Source organism: Falco cherrug, chromosome 1, assembly GCF_023634085.1.
Source record: "Falco cherrug isolate bFalChe1 chromosome 1, bFalChe1.pri, whole genome shotgun sequence".
NCBI classification, from domain to species: domain Eukaryota; kingdom Metazoa; phylum Chordata; class Aves; order Falconiformes; family Falconidae; genus Falco; species Falco cherrug.
Window position 1 is genome coordinate 25,894,047 of NC_073697.1, and position 24,460 is coordinate 25,918,506.

The window sequence follows — 24,460 nt, forward strand, 5'->3', positions numbered from 1 at the left end:
CTTCAGCCTGCACACACTGCTGAACACTCTAGTTTGATTTCATTTTCTAGGAAGAACTTCACACAAATGAAGAGGATTTAGCAATTTTTGAGCTTGCAGAAGACCAGCGGCAAGCGGAGACCACGTAGCACAGGTAAGGCTGCTTTTACTTCCCTTAAGTCCTTACTTTGCAAACAACTGATCCAGAAATTGGTGTAGCAGCCATCTTAAAGAAATTACAAAGCCTTCCCCTGTTCAGATCAGGCAGCACTGGACCTTTCCTGAAAACCCTGGCACTGAAAGGGTATGTATGAAGTGACCCACACTGCCTGGGTCTAGACATGGTGCGTAAGCACCAGCTCTGGACTCCAAGCAGGTTATGTTGTTCTACTGTTAGCATACAATAATGAGTACTTGCTTCTGCTCACCACTGCTGGTACTCGCTGCAGCTCAGTGCCCTTGGCCTGTTTATCTGTATCAATGTCAGTACGCGAAACAAGCAAGCTAGAAATCTGTGATGTATTCACCTCCTGACTATCATCAGCTGCTTGCTTTGACAAAGAGACTATGTGGAAAGGATCCAGACACTGCGCAAAATGAGGAAAAACACCCCGCATTATGTCCCAATCATGATGGAAAAGATTCCAAAGAACTAAGAAGAAATCTAATTTTCCTGACACGGCCAAGAACGAGATTCACAGAGTCAAGCGAATACCTCCTGGGCAAAGGCCACCCATCTGACAATAATACAGTTATAATCCAGACGTGTCTACTACCTGCAGGAAGATACACCACTAGAATGATGCAATAAAATAATCAACAAAACAGGTTTTCTAATTGGGAAAAGCACTTTGAACAGGCTTTAAAACCTGTTTGTAACCAGTTTGTCTGTCTCCTGAACTTCCTACCCCACCTAGTTGTCTCTTCCTTCGTTTTTTGCAATTTCAAACATTTAGAAGTTGCATCCAAAAGGACAAGCTTCCCCCCAGCCTAACACTGCAGCGAATGGCAACAAAATAGCGTTGCAGCATGCCATCTTTCGGGAGCAGCCCCGATATCCAGGTAATAGCCAGATTAGCAGCTCCTTATTAATATCTGACCAGACCATCAATCCCATGCCTTGTTCCTTCACATACTGAGTCTGTGTTTATGCTTATTTTCCAGCTGGTTCCACCTGATCAGCATAAGGAAAAGGTTCATTTATTTTCCCTTATCTTCCTTTTTCTGTTCCCTTTCCCTCTCCTTTGGAGAGGCACGCCTGCCTCCTAGGGCACGGTCACATTCTGAAGAGCAACTAAGAAATACCTGTATATTTCTGCCCACAGCATTTTGAGAGACCTTGCAGAAAGGCACCCAGAAGACGAAAGTAAAAACATCTGGGGTGATGTCAAAGGTGTATAGAACAGACAAAGAGCCTGCAAGGTCACAAATCACCTAGTGGGATGTGGGGAGGGAAAAGCAGATTTCCTGGCTGGTCCAGCTCCACGGGCCGCATCAGCTTTCCAGGCTCTCCGTAGGTGACAAAACCACGAGGCCTCCCAGCACCACTCCACTCCTCCACTGCCACCTTCCCTCTCTACCAAAGGATCCAACACTTCCAAAGAGAAGCACTGCTTCGCAGGACAGCTGGCAGTGATGGGGAAAGAAATTCAAGCAGACGTAAATAAGTAGGTCTGCCTTGTCAAAGTAGGGTAGGAGAAGCTGTCGCCGCATTTGCAGGGGTGGTGCTGCTGACAGCAACAAAAGGCAAGGCAAGCGCTCGCAGGACACCCGCGTACTGAAGCTGTCGCCTCTACCAGGGTTCCTTAAAAAAAGCATTTTTTTCAAACTGACTCCCCAAGACATGCAGAAAGGAGCTCCCATTTCTTTGGGCGATAACACAAATGGCTCCATGCAAACTTAAACTCCTTAACAAGCGAGCCTGCCCTTCCTTTCCACTGTCCTATCGAAGTGCTGTTCATACTGGCATCAGAGGCCCAACACGCCCAGCTGTGGCCCTGGTTAGATCAAAGCACCTCTCAGTGACCTCCAGCAAGCCCCAGGTTAGGCTCTGGGTTACAGTAAAAATCTCTCTGCAGTTCTTATCACCACCATTTATGTAAAGAGACATTGAAACTAGCAGGACAGGTCCATCCCCAGTCTGATCACTAGCTAATCTAATTGTATGTTTCGACCACGGTGGAATTAAGTCCAGTGGGAATAGTTAACAGGCCTTGCAGCTGGTTGGGAGACAGCACAGGGAGCAAACAAATACAGCAGTAAACGAGAGCAAAACTATCTAACGCTTACATGCACTGTAAGGAGAAAGGGCAAGGCACATGTGGCTGCCGATGCTCAAAAGTAGTTCAGTTTAAAGCTTACAGAAGACATCATCATGGCAAAATTAGATTTAGGCAAGTCTCACCTCACACGAGCATTAGAGGACCTAACAACTAAAATGGTCTAGTCACTATAGAAAACCAGTACCATAAAGTCCAGATTTAAGTTCACTTTTTCTTTAATAGATTATAGGCACCATGCTTAAAGACTCCCATTGCATAGTGCCTGAACAAGAAACCTTGTCGCAGAATTTTCAAGGGCTGAGAAATACCAGCCTATATCCATGCACACAGTGGGAGCTCGATACTTAAATTCTTCGGCTATTTGTAATAATCCCAATCTTGTGACTGTACTACCTGTGAGTAAGGATGGTAGCATACCTATTTACCTACTTTGTTCTAAATCCCAACACAGAAAGCCTGGGCATCAAGGATGGTAGTGTACCAATTTACCTACTTTGTTCTAAATCCCAACACAGAAAGCCTGGGCATCAAGTTACACTACTTTCTATTATTATTCCCCTGCTGACTTTAAAAGCCATGTATCTCTCAATCCTGTTTGTCACAAGAGCTCCAAAATACCCTTGGCAAAGCAAATACCCATCACTTCTCTTTGCACTGGAAAAAAAAAAAAAATAATTAAGACCCGTTAGCTGACAATGCTGCTATTGTACCACCTTCTGCTTAGTAAGTGGCCACAAGGTACTCTTCTTCTGTTTCATGTCAAGAAGTGAGCGTAGTCACACTAGGAAGAGAGACTTGCCTAACTCACTAAATTGGGCTGAAGTCATCTAATGTCTCTGTGATGAAGGTTTGCAAACAGCAAAGCTGTCCGTTGTTGTAGAACTTCTTTACATCACTGAACAAGCAGCAAAGCACTCCAGGCCGCCTGTGTTGTTTTTTCTACCTGTAGTTTGCACAGCTCCTGCCTTTAAAAAAAAAAAAAAAAGTACTGCCTCAAAACCAAAGTACACTTACCAATAAATCTATCTGCAACTCTTGCTGCATCAGAAAACATGGCAAAAGTCATCTAGAATATCGTTCAGGGGCCTGCATGCTTCTGTCCTCATTTTTGGATTTTGCACAGAAAAGAGATGGTGGAGAGGCAACACTTGTGAGCTGCTCACTCACAGTTCCTCGTTGGTGTGCAATGTTCAGCAAACAGCAAGTCACACTGAAAATAAGAACCAGGCCTTGTTGTATGGAAGTAAGCCCCCCCCAGTCACACAGTATTTCGGCTCTTGTTCTACTGTTGCTTCTCATCCTTGCTCTTTTCCAGACAAATCTGCCCCAGGACAGAATGCAAGAGTGGAGCTCATTTAAACTACTCCTTCCAACATTTTTATGTTAAACACACATTTAAGTGTATGACGTGACTTCAAAAAGTCTTTCTTTCCTGGCCTTCCTCAAATTATCATGATTAAGGAATCATTTATTTTTAAAAAAAGGTGTAAAGGAGGTTAAGCAACTGCTGCAGTCTATATTGGCAAAAAATGCAAAAACTGAACCAGCACCCCTATGTACTCATGTGATGACAGCCCCAGTACATGGTGTTTTATTACTTTCATCTGCCACCCTAGACTAGTTTTAGACAATTTTACGTGCATATTAAAATATACTTTATTAAAACAGGACAAGAAAATTAAATGAATGAGGACTAAGTGGACATACCTATTTTTATTACCAAAAAATGAAATAGATGCATTTACTGTATTGTTTTTTCTTTTAAAATTTTTTCTTTTATTCACTCATCAAGAGCCAATAAGTTATATAAATCATAGTAGTTTTCATTTCCTTACTGAAGTAGTCTACAAGATTTTTACTTATTGTTATCACGCTGACTCGGTAGCACATTTGAACTCTAGAAAGAGTGTATTGGTCTCTGTTTTTCCATAAAGATTCTTCTTAAAAATGCTATCTTTCTTGCGCAGGTTTCCGTGAAACCTCTTCGACGTTACCAGCATAGCGTTGCGGTTCCCCCCGGGAGGTTCCGAATGCAGCCATATCAGGTGTCAAGGCACTCGACGCTGTGCAGGTCCGTTCGCACCTAGAGAGCCAGCCCACGAGGCTGGCAGTGGCCACCACACACTGCAGCCACCCCAACCCTTCTACCTCACCACGGCTCTTTAAAGGAAGCCACGAATTATACTGAAGCTCCATGCTGAAGGCAGGGGCAATGATTCCATTTGACAGATGTTAAACCAAATACTTTCGTATTTAATTATGTTAAAGAGTTCCAGAAGGTTAAAACCGTAGACAAATGCACAGAACTTCTGTCAATGACAATGAACTGAGGCAGCAACATTGTCATCCCCATGCTTTAAACTGTGTCTAAAGCAACTTCTAAACAAGTACAATTTGGGCTACTCATGTAGAACTTAAACAGTGATTTTTTGTTTGCTTTACCTAGTATGAAGGGGTTTCGAACACTTCAGTAACTTATAACTAGTCCCACGGTTGCCATTTTCCCATCTGCTCCTCATCAGCAGATATTTTGCTTTGTACACCAATAATACATTATTTTTTCTGCCAACAATGCAATCTAGTTTTCATGGTAACACTCAAAAGCATTCTAGTCTTGCTCCTCTTCATCCCCATCCTCATCTTCATCTCCTTGATCTCCAGATTCTATATCATCCTCATCTTCAATCTGAAATTAGGAAAGATCTGTTGTGAGCAGTAACATCCCTTAACTCTGATCCAGCCTTCTCAAGGAAAGACAAATGCTGACAGAGTGAAAATATGCTTAAAACTAACCAAATGTTATCACACCGTAACAATTAGTGCTTAATAAGGGCAACAGTCATCTTGTAATGTCACACAGTTTTTAACTTCTCTGCTAAGGTCGGCTGACAACTGGGGACAACCGCCTCCACTCAGCACCATCGGTTCTGCCCCATACATTCGAGGAAGCAACTTTATATACGCTTCATTTTCCTATACAGGTGCATGAATTAAACCCCACATTCTTCACCAAATAGGCTGGGGAGGAAAATGTGTCTGTCCAGTGCTTTGCAGTGCCACAAGTGAAACTGCTAACGTCTTCTAGGGTACTCTTTTTAAGTCATTTAAAAGTCAACAGACTCAAAGATTCCGTGGCTGCACCTAGAGGATCTACACTTGCCACACATGCCATTCAACAGAAGTAATGCCTCTGCCCACCGCAGACTCTTTAAAACCCAATTCCTGCAGCTGAAGCTAAACCACGTGACTGCCAAATACCAAAACGTACCCTTCCTTTCAGAAGGATGGCACAAATGACAGAATGACAGTCTCCCAATTGGAAGCCCAGGCTCTAGCCTGGTGTTGATCCACAGTATCTGCAGCACAACAACTAGTTCCATCCACCTTACAGACACATCCCCAGCTCCGAGTCACAAGGATTCTTGAAAGAAACCTCCTGGAAGACAAGGCTCCCAGAAACTGCCCCAACAGTCTGCAGTGCTGCTTAAGAAGCAAACTAAAGCTTTCTGGTTCTCACTTGTATTATCTGTGGAACGATCCCTTAGGATTGTAACACAGCCGTCATCTGCTTTCTAGTTGGCAACCAGGACAAACTGCAGCAAGGCCAGGTATTGTTCCAGACATACACATGACAAGTAGTTTTCCTCACAGGAGTTTGGTGGGTACCTCTCAACATCCCTAAGCCAAACACTTCCTTCAAGAGGCAGTTACCATCTTTTATTGATGGCTGCCAATACAAGTTGAGAAGGCAACTCCGGTAGATTCGACAGCCCTCTATCTATAGAAAGAGGCCTCAGCAGACTTACTGGATCACGTACTGCTGTACTCAGACCTGACTCGGACCAGAGAACTCACTGGACCCATTGTTCTGCTTACCGGTACACCAAGATCCTTCAATTTGACCTTCAGTGCAGATAGTTTCTGATCCTGGTCAGCCAAGAGCACCAGAAGATCATCCTGCTCTTTCTTTGATTCTGCAACTTCTTGTTGAAGTTTACTTTTCTCATCTTGCAAGATAGCAACCGTACTACTGGATGAATCCAGGTGCTGTTTTAGTGATTCTTTTTCCTCAGAAAGGGCTTTGACTTCACTCTGGCAACAGGAAAAATCCCACGCAGAGTTACACCATAAGCACAGGACCAGCTGAAGCCCCGTTTCCTACAAACACATGCCACATGCTACCTGTAAGAGCTCCAACGCCACTAAGGGCCTGGTGGCCTTGCTCCCACATACTTCCTTACCCAAACTCCCCTTATTACCCACTAGGAGCAAGGTAGGCAGGAGTCTTTAACAGTGGCTACTTTCTTCCCAGGCAAACTGGACCGCCCGTGTCAGAATAAAGCTATTGCCTAGACTGTGCTTACCAGCTCTTTGAAGGCAGACAAGGTCTACATTTCCCAAGTGAAAAATGAAGGAGGAGACTCATCTGGCTTCCCCTACGGAGCCTGAAAAACTTCAAATGCTGAGGAAATAAACCACTTCCACCCAAAGTCTTTCCTGTTGTAGAAGTCCTCCTAACTAAAGGCCGAGTATCAAGCAACTTGGTTTGATGTTCATACACTACCAACCTTCAATTCTTTTATTTCTTGCTCAAGTCTTCCCTCCAATTCAGAGTTGTTTGCTGCTGTTGCACCGCTGCCTCCTAACACAGGATCTGCAGTTGCGTTCTGTGGACAAGAAATTTATTATCAGAGCATCGCATGCCTTGCACACAAAGACAGCAAGCTAAGATGTTATACAGTCAGTCACAGAATTTAAAAGCCTATTTTCTTCTTACAGCATAGCCAAGGTGTGGTAGTTACATACATCCTGCAAGGCATCAGGAAAGATCTGTGCTTCCTGGAGTCTCCATAAACACATAGGCACGTGCGCACAAAAAGGAGCCTTATTTCATCAAAATGCACTCTATAGAAGCTGTGAGGTTTTTTCTAGGCAGACCCTGTCTATTACAGGCCACCAGCCTTCACCGAGATGCTTCTTGAGTGCCAAAGATGATAAAAAAACTATCAGGCTAAACATCCAGCTCTTGTATGGGACTAGTAAAACTAGCAATAGTTTAGTCTCAGACAGCCCTTTCCAAAGTTTTTCTTTACAAAATGCGGCAGCTGACTTTCAGCTAAAACTGCAACACGGCATGAATTCAAGACAGTTACTTCTGCGGTTATGCCACAATTAAGCCAAAGCTGTAGGAAAGGCAGGCAGTGTGGAGGATGGCAGTGAGGTGGTCTGACAACTGGTGACAGCACGGAGCACGTGAATGTGCCTCTGCATCCTGAGCACACAAGGCCAACGCATGCAACGGCATCCTGTATCGGAGCAGCTGAGACTTTCGACATTGGAAGTGTTAAAAGCTGCCTTCTCTCAGATCATCTGCACATTAAACACCTGGTATTTTGCCCACACCAGTCCTCTCAGAATACCGGAATTAGAACTTGGTGCATAAGTCAGAACCAACCAGCCAGAACCAAGAGTTTAAGCAAGTCCAGCTACCACAGACCAGCTACCCTGTTTTCATTACAAGCAGACTTGTCAAGCAGGGCAGGCAGGAGCTACCCTCGTTCTGTTTGACGCGTTGTCATCATGTCAATCATGTGACCCACACTCCTGCAGCTTTATCTGTTAGCTCTGCCGTGGAAAAGTCTAACATTTTCATGCAACTCATTTGAGTTCTCTAGCTCAACATTCACTTTCGAATGATAGTTTTGAGGACACGATCACATCTATTTAGCTATTCTATAAGGCTTTATTAGGTAATTTTTCAATACATAGCTAAAAAAAAAAAGAAGCTCTGAGGCATTCAGAGGTCTGTACAGGCAGATGCACCCACCATTCGCCATTGAAATAAATGTATGTCAACTTCCAAATTAGTATCATCAACTTTGTAAGAATAAGGATCCCTCCAACATACATGACACCATGCCTGGGTCACACGAGACTCTTCCTTTTGATTAGGGTATAAGCTTAAAACACTGCATAGCTGGTATTTCTTTGTTTAAAAATACCAAGGACCCATGGTCGCATGGTACACTGACTTACCTGGAATTCCCATCTTCCCTCATGAAAGATGTTGTCAAGTTAACACAGTACTTCATTTAAAACACTGTTGGAATCAATTGCTAATATACATTCTTAAAACAATATTGGTTTAGGACAATAGCTACAGACAGCATAAGCAGGAAACAAGCCTTCAAAATTTAGTCCCCAAAGAGAAAATAAGGAACTTTCTCACTGGTACCATTACTTGTAGCTTTTGATTTTCAATCTGAAGCTTGGAGATTTCTGCAGACTGTAGTTTTATCTGACTCCTGAGCATTTCTAATTCCTTTAGGAAAAAAAGACAAAACATACTTTTAAGTTAATTCGGTAAAGCAAGGTAGTTAAGTCTTAAGTTGAATGCTACCAGACTAACAGCTTAATACTAGCACACATGAGAGAAAAGCTGTATCCTTCAAGAAGGGCACAGGAACCATTTCTCTGGAAGAGAAAACTAGCCAGCAACACACACCATTTCCCACCCTGCTCTTACGGACCCTCTTCTGTGGCATGCCCAACCAAGGCTCCTGTCCAAGCCTCACTCCTGTTTCTAAAGGTGTTTCACACCACTAGCGCTTCCATTAGCATCCTCTACGCACTACTGTTCTTGGCACAGAAACCCACGGTGACTTATTAATCCAGAGATTATTAGCTCTCCAATCAGAACCTTTGCTAGGTATTTTTTGAGCAACAGCTACCCTAAATTACTGAATCCACAGATATTTAAACACTTGATCTATACTGTACATCTAATACCTGGAAGATTTCATATCAACATTTAAAGATACACTTTACAATGGATAAATAGATTTTTCAGGTCTGAAGAGTCAGTTGAAGTGTCTTCTGCTGGTTCAAACCTGCTTAGCAAAACCAGCTGATTCATTTTTGGATGCACCATCTTGATGCGCCAAGTAGTACCATCATCACATAAAGGGACACCATTAAAAACATCAACATGCTCAGGAATCAACGCTCCTCCCTGAAGTTGGGCAAAGCTCCCTTCCCATCCCGAGCTACTACTGTTCACCGCAGCTTGGCTGAAATAACACAGGTTCACCTTCTGTAGTTCATTATTGTGCTCCAAGCCACCAGATTTGCTGGTCTGTGAAGACTGCTCCATTGTTCCCATTTCCAGCTGTGAAGACTTCTGTAATAACAACAGGAAAATCAGCCATAGAACTAGACAGACTACATACAGTCATGTTGTTAGAACACAAAGCAAACCATGTGCTTGCATGATCACAGTTCCCAGCAGAGAAGGTGCAAATGGGCTAAGATATGCACAGCACAAAGCTCTGATTAAATGAGAACAGCTGGATGGTCCCCTCTAAGCTGGATGCAAGTGTCTTTCACCAATTCAAATACAGAGGACGCGCACAAAATAAAAGCAGCATGCACCATCCTGCGTTGTGACAAGCAAGCCACTAAATGTGTGTCTTAGGCATTACCCTCACTAAGCTCCTAGGAGACACCAATCATTTTTTTCTCCCCAAAACATGAGGGGGAAAAAATTAAAAAAAAGACTGATTCTACAGTAAAACAGGTCAGTGGCACAAATTTCTCTTGGGAATAGTGTGAAACAGAAAAGGCTCTGCTCAAGCCATCTCCCACCATATTTCCTATTATCATCATTCTACCGGTTACTTGACTACTGTCACAATGAGGATTTACACAGCTTAAAACAAATTACATCTGAAAACAGGAATTGGAAGCTGCATCAAGTTCTGCCCAGATAGTGCTTACCAATTTTTCAATCACTGAATCCTTTTCCCTTAACTGCCCTTGCAGCAGTTCATGCTTGTTTTTCCATTCTTCCAACTCCTCTTTCAATTTGCTCACTTCTTCTGTCTGAATACCATTCATCTGAAATGTATCACTGTGGGAATTATGATGCTGATTGTCCTTTCCTGAAAGACAGAGTTCATAAACAAAGGTCATAAACACCAACATTATTTTGAAGTTAGCTTCACACACACCAATTGAAGTATTTATTGGCTGTTCTCCTCCCACCCCACAGGGCAACACAAGCCATTTAACTCAAGAATGAAAGCAGAGTATTTAAGAATTCTCTACCAAAAGCTGAATAAAGAGCTCTAATTTGCCATCCCTTCAAGCATGTACTCATGACTGCACCTGCATGCTGCTTCAGTTGTTCAGTTCATCCAGAGTAAGTTCATAGACAAGTCATTCTATAGAGGAAGGACAATTGTTTCCTTATGTATTTTTAATCATAAATAATCCTGAAGGCAGAATTACTTTTTGAAGTCATGTCATATCCAGTTTATCAGGCATCTTGACCTGGGAATATCTTGAATATACTGCCCTGATTTAAGCATTCAGTTAGCAGTCTCTCCAGTGACAGTAACAGGCCTCATCTTGCACATCTGCTGTACCACTATTCTTCCCCAATTCACGCTTTCATTCACAGACCTGAACTTCAGCACACACCATGGCCCATCCGTTCATGTTCCGAGTGTTCTGCACAGGCAACAACTGTTTTGGATTAACTTAAGAAACAAAGGTGTAGAAATCCTTTACCAGCAGCTCTCTGGAAGCCCACAGTTCCTACAGCAAGCTTCAGCTCTTACACCTCTCCCCAGGCACACCTGCAGGAAAGTAGCTAGGGTGGCAAGGAAGGGCTTGGCTTGCCATTGTAAGCAACCAAAGTGATACCTAGATCAGGTCAGAAGCTATTGCTAATCCCAGTATTTCCACACATCCATCTAAGTGAACTGTCTGGTTTACAGTGGTCTTCTTCAGGTGCTTGTTTGCCCCAAGACCAGGCCTATGTGGTAGACAGGTCCTAGCTCAAGCGCTCAAACAGATCTTGCAGAAAACAGTACCATTATTTCAAGAGACCCAAAACTTAAGCAAAAAGCAAGAACAAATTGTATCTCATTCACATTTTCAAGTTGTCTTCTCAGTACTCGCTGTGCTTCATTCTGTAAGTTTAAAGGCACTTAAACTAAAACCTAGTACTTCTAGATAATGAAGCAAATCTGATGCTTAAACAAAATCATTTGCAATGCTGAACATCAACTTGGAAAAAAAAAAAAGAGTATTTTATCTCTACGAATAGTTTTCATATGCTGCAGAACATATAACAGCATGCCTGAAGTGACAGAAGGTTGTCTGCTGGGGCTGTAGCTTGCCATAAATCACACAAGATCTTTGCACTAACAAGATTATTTTTTATTATTCTTTCTACAGCCTACCTAGCTGTACTTTAAGGAGATTGTACTGGTCCTTATGCTGTTGGATCTGCGACACTTGCTGTGTAACTGTTGCTTGGAGCTGTTCATTTTGAGATGTTAAGGTGTTAACGCGTTGTTTTAATTCTTCAAGCTCCTGGTCCTGTGAAAGGAATAAAAAAGGCACTTAAGAGTAACAACACTTTTGAGTACAATGCTGTTGGGAAGGCAAATAAAGACAGAAAAACTTTTAACTCCACCATTACACACTGTTGCCTAGTGACACTGTTAGTGATACATGTGACAGATGAGCAGAAAAGCCTCATGCAAACCTGGATAGCTATTCCTAGGAAAAAAGCCTGGGAAAGACAGAAGCAGCCTGTCACACCAGACCAATGCCTTCCAAGTATTTTGGAAGAGACCTCCAGCATCCCCACACCAGAGACAGCAGGGCGGGGGAAGGAAATTATGAAATCTGACAATTGTACTTTTTCTCCACCGCACTGAAGCCTGCACACGCTTGATCCACATCAAGAGTCTTTAAAGAAGTTGTGGTAATTGCAGTCACCCCATGTTCAATAAAGCCTCACTGGTGGCTCAAAAGTGCCCCTTAATTCCACATGTACCACTATACTCTGCATCCATTCCAGATCCCTGAACTCTATTATAAACACCTGCTCCAGTTCCCTGTTAGCTATTTAAGTTAATTAACTTTGCTCCTCTACTTCTCAATCTAAGCTGTGGCAACAAAACAAATGAACTACTGTTGGACAAAAATTTTGAGAGTCCAACCACAGGCAGGTATACTCAGCCTTCACTGAAAAACTTAATTTCTTCATTCAGCCACACTTCATCTGTCATCTTCGCAAAGGTGAGAGCACAGAAGTAAGAACTGTATCTCTTTCTGAAGGGCTATAAGACCTCCACTTACTCATTTGGAAAGGAACACTTAAACACAGGAAAGAGCAGATATGCTCCCAGGCAAAGAATTAAACTTAACCAGTATTCTAAACACTGGTATTTCAGTTGAACCAGAACTTGGATTAAGTGTTTTTAGAAGTGCTTCTGCATTGCTATTTTCTTGTTACTTGTTTTGGAACATCAGGTATCAAACCGCACTGCAGCACCTCCGAAAGCCAGAACAAACAACTTCTAGAGGCACACATACAGTGTAACTCCCTCTTACCTGCTCTCTAATGACTTTTTTGTAGTGAGTCACGATGTTGTCATGCTGTTCCAATGTCTTCTTGACCTCCTCCTCCTTTTTATCTTCCTCACTTGACTTGTAAATAGCTTTACTTATGACACCTGTCAAAAACAGTTTCTGTTAACCAAAGCCCAGTTCACGTATCCTCAAAACAGTCTCACAGCCTCACTCAGTTTAACTGCGTTCATGGTCTTAGAAACTCAACCTGCACTTTAAAAAATAATAAATACAAGTGTCACAAACAGGTTTAAGAAAATAGGAAACAGTGGGGTTTTAATAGCAAGGTTTGCACAGTTACTGCTTTACTGTTTCAGAAAAGCAAATGGGTGTTTTGAGTCCTTCCTATCAGAGAGGGTGCATTTGGCTTGCATTATGGCTCCACTCCACTACAACTGTTACCCAAGTGGCTGTGCAAGTAAGCGAAGGACTTACGACTACAAGGGCAACATGCAGAGGAAACATGATTGGGCAAAACTGTCTTTAGTGTTGCTGCTTCAAGGTGTTTTCCAACTCTAGACTGATTTAAGCCAGGCAATATTAAGAAACAGGACATTAGATGTTACAGGTGACAATCTGTCTCTCTTGTGAGGGACAAAAACCACAAAAGAATGTGCCTATCGTTTTCTAACAAGCCAGGAAATTCAGCATTCATAGTTTTTCTTAATGACTCAAAGAGCAAATATCTGGTTTGCATACTTCCACGAATCAAGCTCCTGTGACCATCACAACGTGCTCAATACTTCAGTCTCTTTGTAAGCACAGGTAAATACACATCTCGGCAACTCAGAGCATGTACTAACAATCACTTCACCCAAGAACAGTTACCCAGTTTAGTACAAGCCCTGATTTTGGGCTTGTACTGGGAGTATTTTTCCTAAATACCTGAACAGCGAGCTTCCGTATATTATTACTTACAGCTATTACTGTAACATTGTTTTTCAGAATACTCCATTTTAGTATCATCACACTGCTTTCAAGAGGGTTACATTCACCACGTTTAGTAGTTCAGTCATCAGTTCATCACGAAAACTACAGAAGCGAGCCCAACATTCTCACCTTCCAATTCCTTTACAAGCTTGGTAAATTCATGATCAAACATCATGTGGTCTGGACTAGAGAAACTAGGCTGGGGTTTCTGAGCAGCTCTAGAATAAAGTTCGTGTTTGCTAATGAAGCCAAGCTTCTCAATGAAGTTCTCCCTGCCAATCCTCTTCTCAATCAGCTGTTTCAGCTTCTCTCTAAAAGGAAGAAACAAATTAATCTCAGTGCCATGCTCGGAAAGAAATAAACCCATCCCTCCCCTCAAGGTGGTTTTTGCAGTTATAACTTTGATTATCTGTCTCAAGTCTTAACCGCACTAGATGCTTTGCATTCAAGATGGGATTTTTCGGTGGCCGCTGACATCTGTTCTCAGCCCAGGAATACACAGGTCAGGAGGACCTATGCAAAGTAACTGCCTGCTTTGCCTAGCTAGAGGTGGGTCAGTCATTTTGCATCCCATAAGGAACATGCATAGGAAACATTCAACCAAATTTCTCAACTGCACCACCTCAGTTAAAAGCCTCTTAAACCACCATCTGCCATTCACAAAGCCTTTCCCTACAGTCCTCTTATTACTTCTACATCATACTTACTTCCTATAATTTTCAAGGGAATTGTCATTGTAGTAGATGGAAATGCCAAGCAAAAGTGCACACAGGCCTTGGACAAGCTGCTCCTCTTCTCCAAGGTTTTCGGCTATCTGCCCTGTGAGCTAGAGCTCTTGTTAAGGATATTTTGAGATACTTCATAAGCACAATACATGTAACATACTTCTCCCTGTATAAATACCCAGTTAAAATTATTTTCACATGTAAAACCAAGCTTGATTAGGAAGCAGGCAGAACGGCTGATGAAATCCTTGCAAAAGCTGGCTTCTATTCTGAAGGACTCTGGTAATCTGTGGTTTCCATGAAATTTCTTTTCCCGGTAACTGCTTAACCTAAGAGATTTAGTTGTTGCAAAACAGACTTCCAGTTTGGATCAGGAGACAGTTTAGCTTTATGTACTTCAATCAGATTTTTTCCTGGAAAGCTAGCATAGAAGTAAGCTCCAACAGTAGAAGGAAGCATTCTTTCTACCTCTGGGGTATAAGAGTAAGTCACACTAAAAACATCAACAGGCTTGTCGTAATAAAAACCCCACACTTTGCTAGCAGAATGCTGGCAGCTTTCCACTGTACTTAAATTTACATCTGCATCTTATAGACAGGTCAGCGTATGCAGAGCACTGTCAACAACAGGCTGGTTACAGCTCTTGCCCCAGCGCATTTTCTTTTATGTCATATGGTATCACTGCAAACTCATCTAGATAAACATTTAAGTGGAATGTGAATAATCCAAATAACTTCTATGCAAGTGGTTCTACTCTGCAAGCAGGTCAAGGATACGAAAGGTATATTGGCTGGGTTGTGAAGGAAGTGCGTGACAGCAATTGAGCAGTTGCTTAGCCAAGTGCAAAGCAACATCAGTAGTCCAACCCTGGTCTGTACTTTGCTTCCCTTTGAAAAGAATAAAACCACCCATTGTTATCTTTCCACAGTGGAGGACTAAAACACCAAAAAAATCAGTACTGATTCAGAACTCCCCCGCTTCCACCACAACATTTTAAAAAACACAAGTCATGTCTTTCAAAAAACCCATTCGTTAGTGATACTGAACACAGCTTTAGTGCTTTGATGAAACAACTATTAAATCAGTCACATTTGACTGTTCTCAGAGCAAAACAACAAGCAACACAGATGTGAAATAGGACTCAATGCAAATTAACATCAATATAAAATCATAACAAATTAGTTCTGCATTTATAATTAATACTAGGGTAACATGAAGGAACATACACACAACCCCTGTAAAGAATGAACACGGTGTAAATTAAGCGAGCTAAGGATTCCCGGTAATAAGACTTCCCCTGCTGACTAAAAATAGCCATGTGTCCTAATAGTATTTTCTAAGTAAAGATAGAGAATACCAGAGTGGCTTTTGGTTTGGACAATACACACGTTAAGCCAGCAAGAAGAATGCCAACTGCAGTATTTGTTTTCGCTAGCTATGGAAAATTACGTTTTCATCTGAAAATTGACTGCCTCTTTAATTCTGTCTACCTTATCTCTGCTGCACTTATCATGGGCACAGCAGCATTAAGACAGCCATACCTCTCTTCCAATAGTCAATATTCAGAAAGCAACCAAGAAAAATGTTCCCTGCATGGAAAACTAAGCTTCACACAGCACCAAGTACATCGTGTGAAGCAACTGGAAGCTCAAGGCAAATCTTGAAGGCAAGATAAGGCATATAGAACTACTGGGATATCTTCAAAAGAGGGCAAGAAAATACACTGCAACAAGTGGTCACCGGGATCAAGACAGTGGCAAGAGAGAGAAGTATTCATCAATGACAGAGTCTGTGCTTGAGACATTGGACTTCCACCCTTGCTTCTGATAGCCCCTATGCTTCAGGGCTGAAGGCAGTGTAGTTTTTAACTTTAGCTAAGCATCTTAAAACAAACAAACAAAAAAACCACCAAGGTCTTTGTGTAAGCCAGTTTGCCCATCAAGATGGCCAGTGAGTAGCAGCCTGGTTAGAAGATCTTCTGTAGTAGGCTCCCAGCTACCCAACAGCCCCTATAGACCACAAGACAGATAGGAATTGAATCTAGCAACTCTGGAAAAAAATACCAAGCTCTGAAGAGACTGCCTTCAAGGACTTCCTTCTGAGGTCCTGTGATTTGCTGCAGTATACCACCATCACTAAGATGAAACCATCTCCTTAAAGGAGAACTCAGACTACAGATGGAGACTGCAGCGGCCATCCCTAATGCTGCACACTTAGGTAAGGGAACATCTGGCCCTTTTTTATCACCACCACTACTTCCAGAAACCCAAGCGCACAAAGTCAGAACAGCAGAGAACACAGGTGCCCTCACCAACCACACAGCACCTGCCTGTTGTGTTTCACGAGGAGTACTACATGCCCTACTAGCAATCATTGTTTAGTCTTTGCTATAGGTTTGTCTGCAGCTTTGTTGTGACCCTGTCACGCTGCATACACATTATCTTCCTGGCTGCTACACTTCTAGTTGAATGCCACAACTGGTGTCCACTGACCTAGACCTCACTGCGAGTTACCTAGTCCCCACCAAACTATTTTCCTCTTGCCCTCTCTCTTCCTCTGGACTCGCTCATCTAGCTTTCCCCATCACTACTGTGCATTTCCCCTACCCACCCTGTAGCTGGTAATTAGTTAACGACTTGCATGCAATGTGACACTTTCAGATCTCTGCTCATGAGGTGATATTTATTTCCAAGACAGTCTAACGACAAGACACGTTTAAGAGCTACTTGCATGCAGCAGGTTTACCCACAAAGGCAAGACAGGATGCCCAAAGAGCTGTCTCGCCACTTTTTACCCGCTAGGTAAGGCTAAGGACTGTGTTCACACCCCAGTCTTCAGGTGAAGCATGAACAAAGACACAAAGTGGCATATCATAGGTTTTACAAGCTTATATAGAAAATCGTCTGCCACGTCACATTGGTGTAGTGACCTACAACAGTATTGTCTTGTCAAGCACCTCAGCTGAAGAACCTGCTGACAACCACACAGGCCCTTCCAGCTGCACCAAATGGCTACATCACCATTATCTGCGCAAAGACATCAGCCACGTGAACATTTGTCAAAAAATCAAGTCAATTCTCCCCTAGCTGAACAAAAACAAATGCCTGCTTCAAACAGAACAAACAAGGAGCACTACAAACCCTTTTCCCCTCACTTACGTTTACAAATGCAGGCTGTTACTGTCCCAGTACTATTATGCAGTTCATACTCACTGGGAATTACTATAACTGGCAGTCTTGCCCTGCAGCACATGGGCACACCTTGTGCTTCAAAGAACACTGGTACAAGTGTCCCTTGTCAGAAATGCAAAGGTACTTCTGCGAGCGAGACCTGGCATTTACAGCACATTATCTGCTGGAAGCAGTTGCAAAACACATTTTTTCTCCAGTGCTGCATGATATTCCAAGGTCAAATTAACATGTTCTGCCTAAGTGTTTCCACACAGTCCAAAACACTTGCCTCAAAAAAACCTCCACGCAGCTATTTTCTAGGCATACCATGATAACACCTAGTGTGATAGATGACACCTCCCCATGGCTGCTGTTCTACAGTTCAGGGCTGGTAACAATACAGCCCCAGCCCTTAGAACAACTGTGGTAAATAAAGCAGACGATTCCACAGCAGCGGTATTTCAGAACTGTTTTTTTTCTGCCGCTGATAACCAGCTCAGCAGTGCTGTATGTAGCACGGCCTGAATGTCAAACTCACTTCAGGGGTCTCAGGGGTCATCTGCTACTAATGAGATCCCCACTATTCACAACTAGTAGCTCCAAGTTTAAAACTTCTACTGGTAAGTAGAATGTACGAAGTGGCCAGAAGGCAGGTAAAACACCATTTTTCTTTTAGCAGTCAGGAAATCAGCAGCATGTGCCCACTTCAGATCATACCAGCTGTTTGCTACAGGCCAGTTTGAGAAAACAGTATTTCTAACAGTTACAGTTTTTCTTACAAGAAAGCACATCTGTTAGGCGAACAGATGGTGAATGAGTCCACCCCACCAGAAAGAAAGCACCCGTGCTACCCAAGATCTTTATCCCATAGTTTTGTGGAGCACCCCCCGAGAATCCCCTGGAGACACAGAAAGAGCTTGTTATGCTAGGAAAACCCCAAACCCAACTGCAACACAAAGCTGTAAGTGGAAATATGTCAAAAAGCAGTTAAAACCTCCCCAGCAAAACCCAAGACAAGAGGAAAAGGCCTGCTTTTGGCAAGAAAATGCCAAAGCTGTGCCAAAATATACATACCCGTCTGTCGATCTTATCACCCTGCAAGTTACATACATATTACTTGAGAACCTTGAAGCGGAACACATTTCAGAAACATCCCCCCAGAGCCTGAGTCCCTTACATCATTTAAAGCTAAAGAGCCACAGGCAGTTTTACTGACTCAAATTTACCTCAGACAAAAATGCCAGGAAAAGGATAAAAAGGAACACTGTCTGTTTTCAGGTAAAGCAGATTTTAAAAAGTCGCATGAACAAATTCAGGATTCCACATTCTGCCATTATTCTTAATCACAGAAAAGTCTAATTGCTGACAGAATTAACTAGCTTATTATTACAACCATTTGGGGGAAAAGTGTGCCTAACAAGCCAATGTCGCAAGAAAGTGCGGGCTAGGAGGTGAAATTCAGGCACTTGCCATTTGCAATGCCAGGTGTTAAGCAAGTTCAAAAAATGCTTTTAGCTTTGAATAGCAAAACCCACAACAATCAATACATGGGAGCCTGGTATTTTCAAGATGTTTCAAGTTAGCAGTTACAGGTTAAATACTAATCAAGCAGTTCTTCAGCAACAAAACGTGACTGGGGATCCTGCCAGTTTGTCTTGTCTTTTAAACCACGTTTAAGGTCTAGATGCTTTAGGACCCTGCCCTGGTTTCAGCTGGGATTGAGTTAACTTTCTTCTCAGTGGCTACTGCAGTGCGGTGTTTTGGATTTGGTGTGGGAACAGTGCGGTTAAGGACTTTTTGGTTTCTCAGGCCTTGCCAGCAGGAGGGCTGAAGGAAAACAGGGAACTGTGAGGGGACACAGCCAGGTCAGCTACCCTGAACTAGCCAAAGAAGTATTCCATACCACGGGACATCATGCTCAGTATATAAACTGGGGGGTTGGCTGGGGCAGCAGATCATTGCTCGGGGACTAGCTGGGCTTCGGTCAGCACGTGGTGAGCAGTTGCACTGCACATCACTATCTTTCTTTTCTCCCTTCCCTTTGGTTTTCATTGCTCTCCCCTTCTCCCTCCTTCTCATTATAATGGTTATTGTTATAACTATTGTTCCTTTGGTTTTAGTTTATCTCAATTGTTAAACAGTTCTTATCTCAGCCCTCAAGTTTAGCATTCCTTTCTGATTCTCCTCCCTGCCCCTCTGGGTGAGGGGAGAGTGAACAAGCAGCTGCATGGCACATAAATACCAGCTGGGGTTAAACCACCACAAACCCTCTGCCTACTGAGAGTAGACAACATTAAGCAGCAACTGCTGATGAAAAAGCACAATTTGCTGCTTTTCTCCTCCCCCTGAAGCATAGAGCACTTTAAGCAAAACATAAAAACAGTTCGCAAAACAGAGTGAACAGTCATTCATGTCTTGCTGCCACACGCCTGCACAGAAGCAGCGTTCTTCCTAGATACCGGAGTTTTAACCCAAAGCGGGGGGAAGTCAGTGCTGTACCTGCGAGAGGATGTTGGTGCACTGCTGCAGCAGCGACACTGGTGGGTTGCCGATGCTCGTTGCTAGCTGAACCCTCAGGAGCTGTTCTTTCAAAGTGGCGTTTTCCTGTAACGCGTGGGCCAGGGCCACAGCGGCGCACCAGTTTGAAAGAGAGTCCGTAGAAAAGAGGCCCCCACAGAGCAGCTGACCAGCTGAGACAGAGTTACCTGTCGCTACCAGAACAGGCAAGAGGTATAAGCACGATTAAAACAAGCCACAAAACCAGCAAAATATTTACAACATCAACAGTTAAAACACAGAAAAATTAAACCAGTGAAGTTTTAGAGAAATCATAAGCCAGATCCTCTTGCTTGGATCAGACACTTCATGGCAGGTAAATAATTTTGCAGAACGCATCGGTTGATGCATTACACCTCAGAGCTAGTACACAGCTCACTGCAGAGACGTTAGCTTTGCGTACCGTCAATAGTAGATGGCAGAAGCGTTGAAACGATTTCTCCTTGTCCTTTTTGGTTTTTGTATAAAAAGCACTGGAAACAATAAAGAACGGCACAGCGTAGCACAAAAGGCTGCCTTTCGTTTACCATGGACATGAGAAGGACTACAATTGCAGGCCTGTTTGGAAAGGGAAGAAGAAAACTGTTAGGACAAAGTTGTGAATGAAGACAACAGCAGACACAGAATTTGGAGTGTAGACTTCTGTCTACTCTGTAAAACCATTGATTTTACTACCAAAGTTTTTCAGTTACTTAAACCACAAAACAGCATATTCATTATACATGACTGCACTGAGCTACTGCTCCTCCACAGTATTTTCATTTCCCATCAAGTCCCCCGCTGCTCCCTACTAGGTTCAAAAACACTGTAGAAGATGTCTCATAAGGCCACAAGCAACTCTTAATACAGAATGCTCTTTTTCTACCCACACTCATATTCAAATGCTGAGATGAAGATCTCCTTAAGCTAACACTTGCTGCTCCCCAGTCTGAGTAAATATCAATTAGCTGCCTATTTTCTGACCCTCTAAATCCTTTTGTAGACTGGCTAACAGCGGCAGCTTGTCCTGATGTAGGAATTTCAACTATTGCTCTTTCTACTTTTCAGGTACCACAGAACAAATAAAATCAGTTCTAGGCCTCATCTCTGTGGAAACACACCTGACACCTTCATGCTATATCTAATACACCCAGTGTGAACTTGAAGCTGTCACTCTGTATCATAATTCCAAACTCTGAATTCAGTCCTCTGGATTAGACTACCATTCTCCCATACCAATACATCATTACCTAACACAGTTAAACACTTTTCTTCCTCTACCTTGGTGGATTAGAAGGTGCATTTACAGAGGCAAAGTAGTCTTGATTCATCTGGCATCCTCGAATGACTTCTGATACTGTATTAATGGTCTAAGAAAAGGCAGAGAAAAATATTAAATGGATAGTTAATTGTGAGCCATAGTTTACTACCTAGATCACTCAAAATAATTCAAGACTACCCTGACAGCTCAGTATCAAAAAACACACACCAAGTCTCAGCATAGAGATTTGTTCAATAAAACCATTTCAAATGAAATCCCAACAGCTAACAGCTGTGAAGCATGCTGAGCAAAGCTTAAGGGGCAGAAAGCTCAGATGGGTTTATTATACCCTGTTACCTCCAGCTTTACTTTCTATGTCAGATCAGTTTGGCTATGACAGCCAGTTAAACTGGATATTTTAAAGAAGTCAAAAGGTGAAACCTTTTAAGAAGTAAAGAACTGGAACAGAGGCTGCTCCAAAGGAACCGGTCTATGCTCAATCTAAGCACATTGTTGTATCAAGAGGCAAAAACACCTCATCCTAACGGCTGACAGGGCTTTCTAGAAGCTAGAAATCCCTCATCACTGGAAACCAGCTGAGGCAGAATGGTTCTAGACTCTCTAAAAAGAAAAACAACAACAAAAAAACCTCACCCCCAAAACAGGAATCAATTCAGCCACTCTGGGATATGCTGAAATCCAACAGAAGGAATAAGCAAACCCGAATACATCCTGGTCACAGAATATCATGCAGAAGACTATCTTACGTGTACATTGCCCACACAGGAAGCCGACATCTCTGGCATCTGAAATACTTTCTTAGCAAATACTGTAATTTCAGTTTGCAGCAACCAGCTATCCCTGTAGACCCCTGCTTTCACCCGTTTAGTTGTCCCCACCCCTACATCCTTTTGCTCCCTCTTACTTCTGTCAGGATATCAGCAGGAACTCCAGTTGCCATCAGGATTGTGCAGAGCTGCTCTAACAACCCACAGTGAAACATTGCCTTCTGACAACTGCTGGTAGCTCCAGGAGGATTTGTGGGAGACACGAGTACCCGCACAAGCTAGAAAAAAAAACCCAAAACATTTCTATGCGAAGAGAGCCTGAGGCCTTCTGAAATGCAGACCAAAGCAGATTTACCCGTTTAAAGTTTAGCCATGAAATACGTTTGTGCCTAAAAATGGAGGTAGAAGACAATTAAAGAGCACATTCATCTCATTACCACACGTGGCTGTTTGACTTCAAATTCATTGAAAGCCTCTAAAATCTCCCAATATTGGACTCTGTCGCAAGTAAGCGATGAGAAATCAAGCTGTAATTATTCTGTTGTCCTGGCAAATGGTGAGCCAAATTACATTTCATGAAGTGAGAAAATGCCTTCATCACAAATGTTCAGCTTCCACACAAAGTGCCACAGAACAGAAACAGCTTATTTCATTTATTTTTTTTTTGAGGGGTGAGCAGAAGGGAGGATGCCCAACACACAATAATTACGAACCCATAGTGAAGACAGCTACTGAAATTCAGTTAATGCACCACAGCCATACATGAATTCATACAGAAGGATTCTTTATGTAGAACAACCCTAATTACGTATTTAGCTTAAATCACTGTTACATCTTGTTACGTGAAATGAAGTTACGTGATATGCCAACTGTTACAAATTGACAATTTGGCAGTAGTATTTGTGCCAAAAGCAGTACACCTCATGCATGTTGGCAGCTAATTCTGAGCTAAAGACAACACGTGGATTTTGTAGTCACCTGTTACCTTACACTTATTCTTCATTGCAAGAGAGCTGAATAAGCGTTGACATCGGCACACAGGAGTTAGATGAGGTGTTTTACCTGCAGCATTAGATGAAGATTAGTTACTTTCTGTGCAGACCACCCGCAGTTGTCATCTCCAACTTCAAACCAAGGCTTCATACGCTGAATGTATGAGCCTTCTTTGAAGAAATTCTGATTGGAATTATTATTCTTCAACAAGCTTTGTAATAGGAGGAGACAGTCTTCCACTACTATTCCTGGTGAGACAAAAAAACCCAAAAGATTAAGCAAGAGGTAACATGTAGAAAACTAAATAGCTTCTCCACGCACTAAGTATGTTCTAGATAGAACAGAGCACACACTTCTAAACTCTTCATTCTTAACAAACATTAGATTTGGATCAAGAACTGTGAACCTTATGCAAGAAAAAAATAATTAAAAGGTCACTCTAAATTAAATACATCGATGTTGATCCAGCATATTTCCAAGGAAGTTGTATTTGTGTTTCTTCCACAAGTCTGAAGCAAAAATGTTATTTCCAAAGAATATATAGTTTGTATGAGTTAGTTGGGTAGGAACGATAAGAACTTCAAAGCCTCACAATCGCTTTGTGTCTTGAAGTATACCTACTTCAGAGTCAGGCTACATAACTGTCTCTCAATATTGTAAGCACTAAAATGACATTCCTCTTGAACTGCATCATGATACAAATGGCAGTTCTTACTGGCTTACAGATTCACTCTCTTTAATCACTAGCTACATCTTCAACTCATGTCAAAGCTACTTTTCAGGTTATTTTGGTGGAGAAGAAATTCTTAGAAGCAGCCCTTAGAAAGAACCAATTCAAACTCAACACCTTGGATTTGCAACAACTTTCTTTTTTTTTTTTTTTTTTTACCCTCAGGTTTTATCTGTACTTAAAAAGCACTACAGCTGCTAATCAACTATCTACTCTGTAAAGAGAAAAATATTCAGACAACGCTGCCCAGACAACAACATGAATAAAGGCAGCCTGCTTCTGGTATTGCTGGGATGCCTCCAAATCTGGACTCAACAGAAAGGATAAAGACTTCCTCCTTGCATTTCTGAGAACACACAGGCAGTGCCAGACCCAGGAATGGGAGAACAAAGACCAGCTGTCACACTCCCCCTTCCCACTCCTGCTGCAGAGCCACAGCTGATAACCCAGCCCTCGGCAGGGCTGTGGACAGGAGGAACAGACACAGAGCAGGGAGGAGGGGGAAGCAGGGAATTCTTAGTACTCAGGAATTTACATACCAAGTCTCCTAAAATTATTAGCTGCCTAAAAATAGCAGCTTTGAATCAAAGGCTTGCTTAATCCTTCCATGCCAACATACTTGGAATAATTCAGCTGGGA

General features: G+C 42.5%; 1 protein-coding gene across 2 annotated transcripts in view; it reads right to left on the minus strand.

The window, feature by feature from the left end:
- Positions 1–4,493: 4,493 nt before the first annotated feature.
- USO1 (USO1 vesicle transport factor) overlaps positions 4,494–24,460 on the minus strand; it is a 37,010-nt gene continuing 17,043 nt past the window's right edge. The window contains exons 9-25 of one of the 2 annotated variants that reach the window (XM_055702852.1): positions 23,161–23,339; positions 22,236–22,376; positions 21,331–21,419; positions 20,474–20,628; positions 20,014–20,225; positions 18,589–18,609; positions 15,121–15,231; positions 14,327–14,445; positions 13,749–13,930; positions 12,672–12,793; positions 11,510–11,648; positions 10,038–10,201; positions 9,352–9,441; positions 8,497–8,583; positions 6,830–6,928; positions 6,138–6,353; positions 4,494–4,947 (exon numbers count right to left, since the gene is read on the minus strand). In XM_055702852.1, the coding sequence (XP_055558827.1) occupies positions 4,870–4,947; positions 6,138–6,353; positions 6,830–6,928; positions 8,497–8,583; positions 9,352–9,441; positions 10,038–10,201; positions 11,510–11,648; positions 12,672–12,793; positions 13,749–13,930; positions 14,327–14,445; positions 15,121–15,231; positions 18,589–18,609; positions 20,014–20,225; positions 20,474–20,628; positions 21,331–21,419; positions 22,236–22,376; positions 23,161–23,339 (2,204 nt within the window). In that variant the 3' untranslated portion in view covers positions 4,494–4,869. The remainder of the gene's footprint in view (positions 4,948–6,137; positions 6,354–6,829; positions 6,929–8,496; positions 8,584–9,351; positions 9,442–10,037; positions 10,202–11,509; positions 11,649–12,671; positions 12,794–13,748; positions 13,931–14,326; positions 14,446–15,120; positions 15,232–18,588; positions 18,610–20,013; positions 20,226–20,473; positions 20,629–21,330; positions 21,420–22,235; positions 22,377–23,160; positions 23,340–24,460) is intronic. The other variant, XM_055702854.1, reaches the window with a different exon arrangement.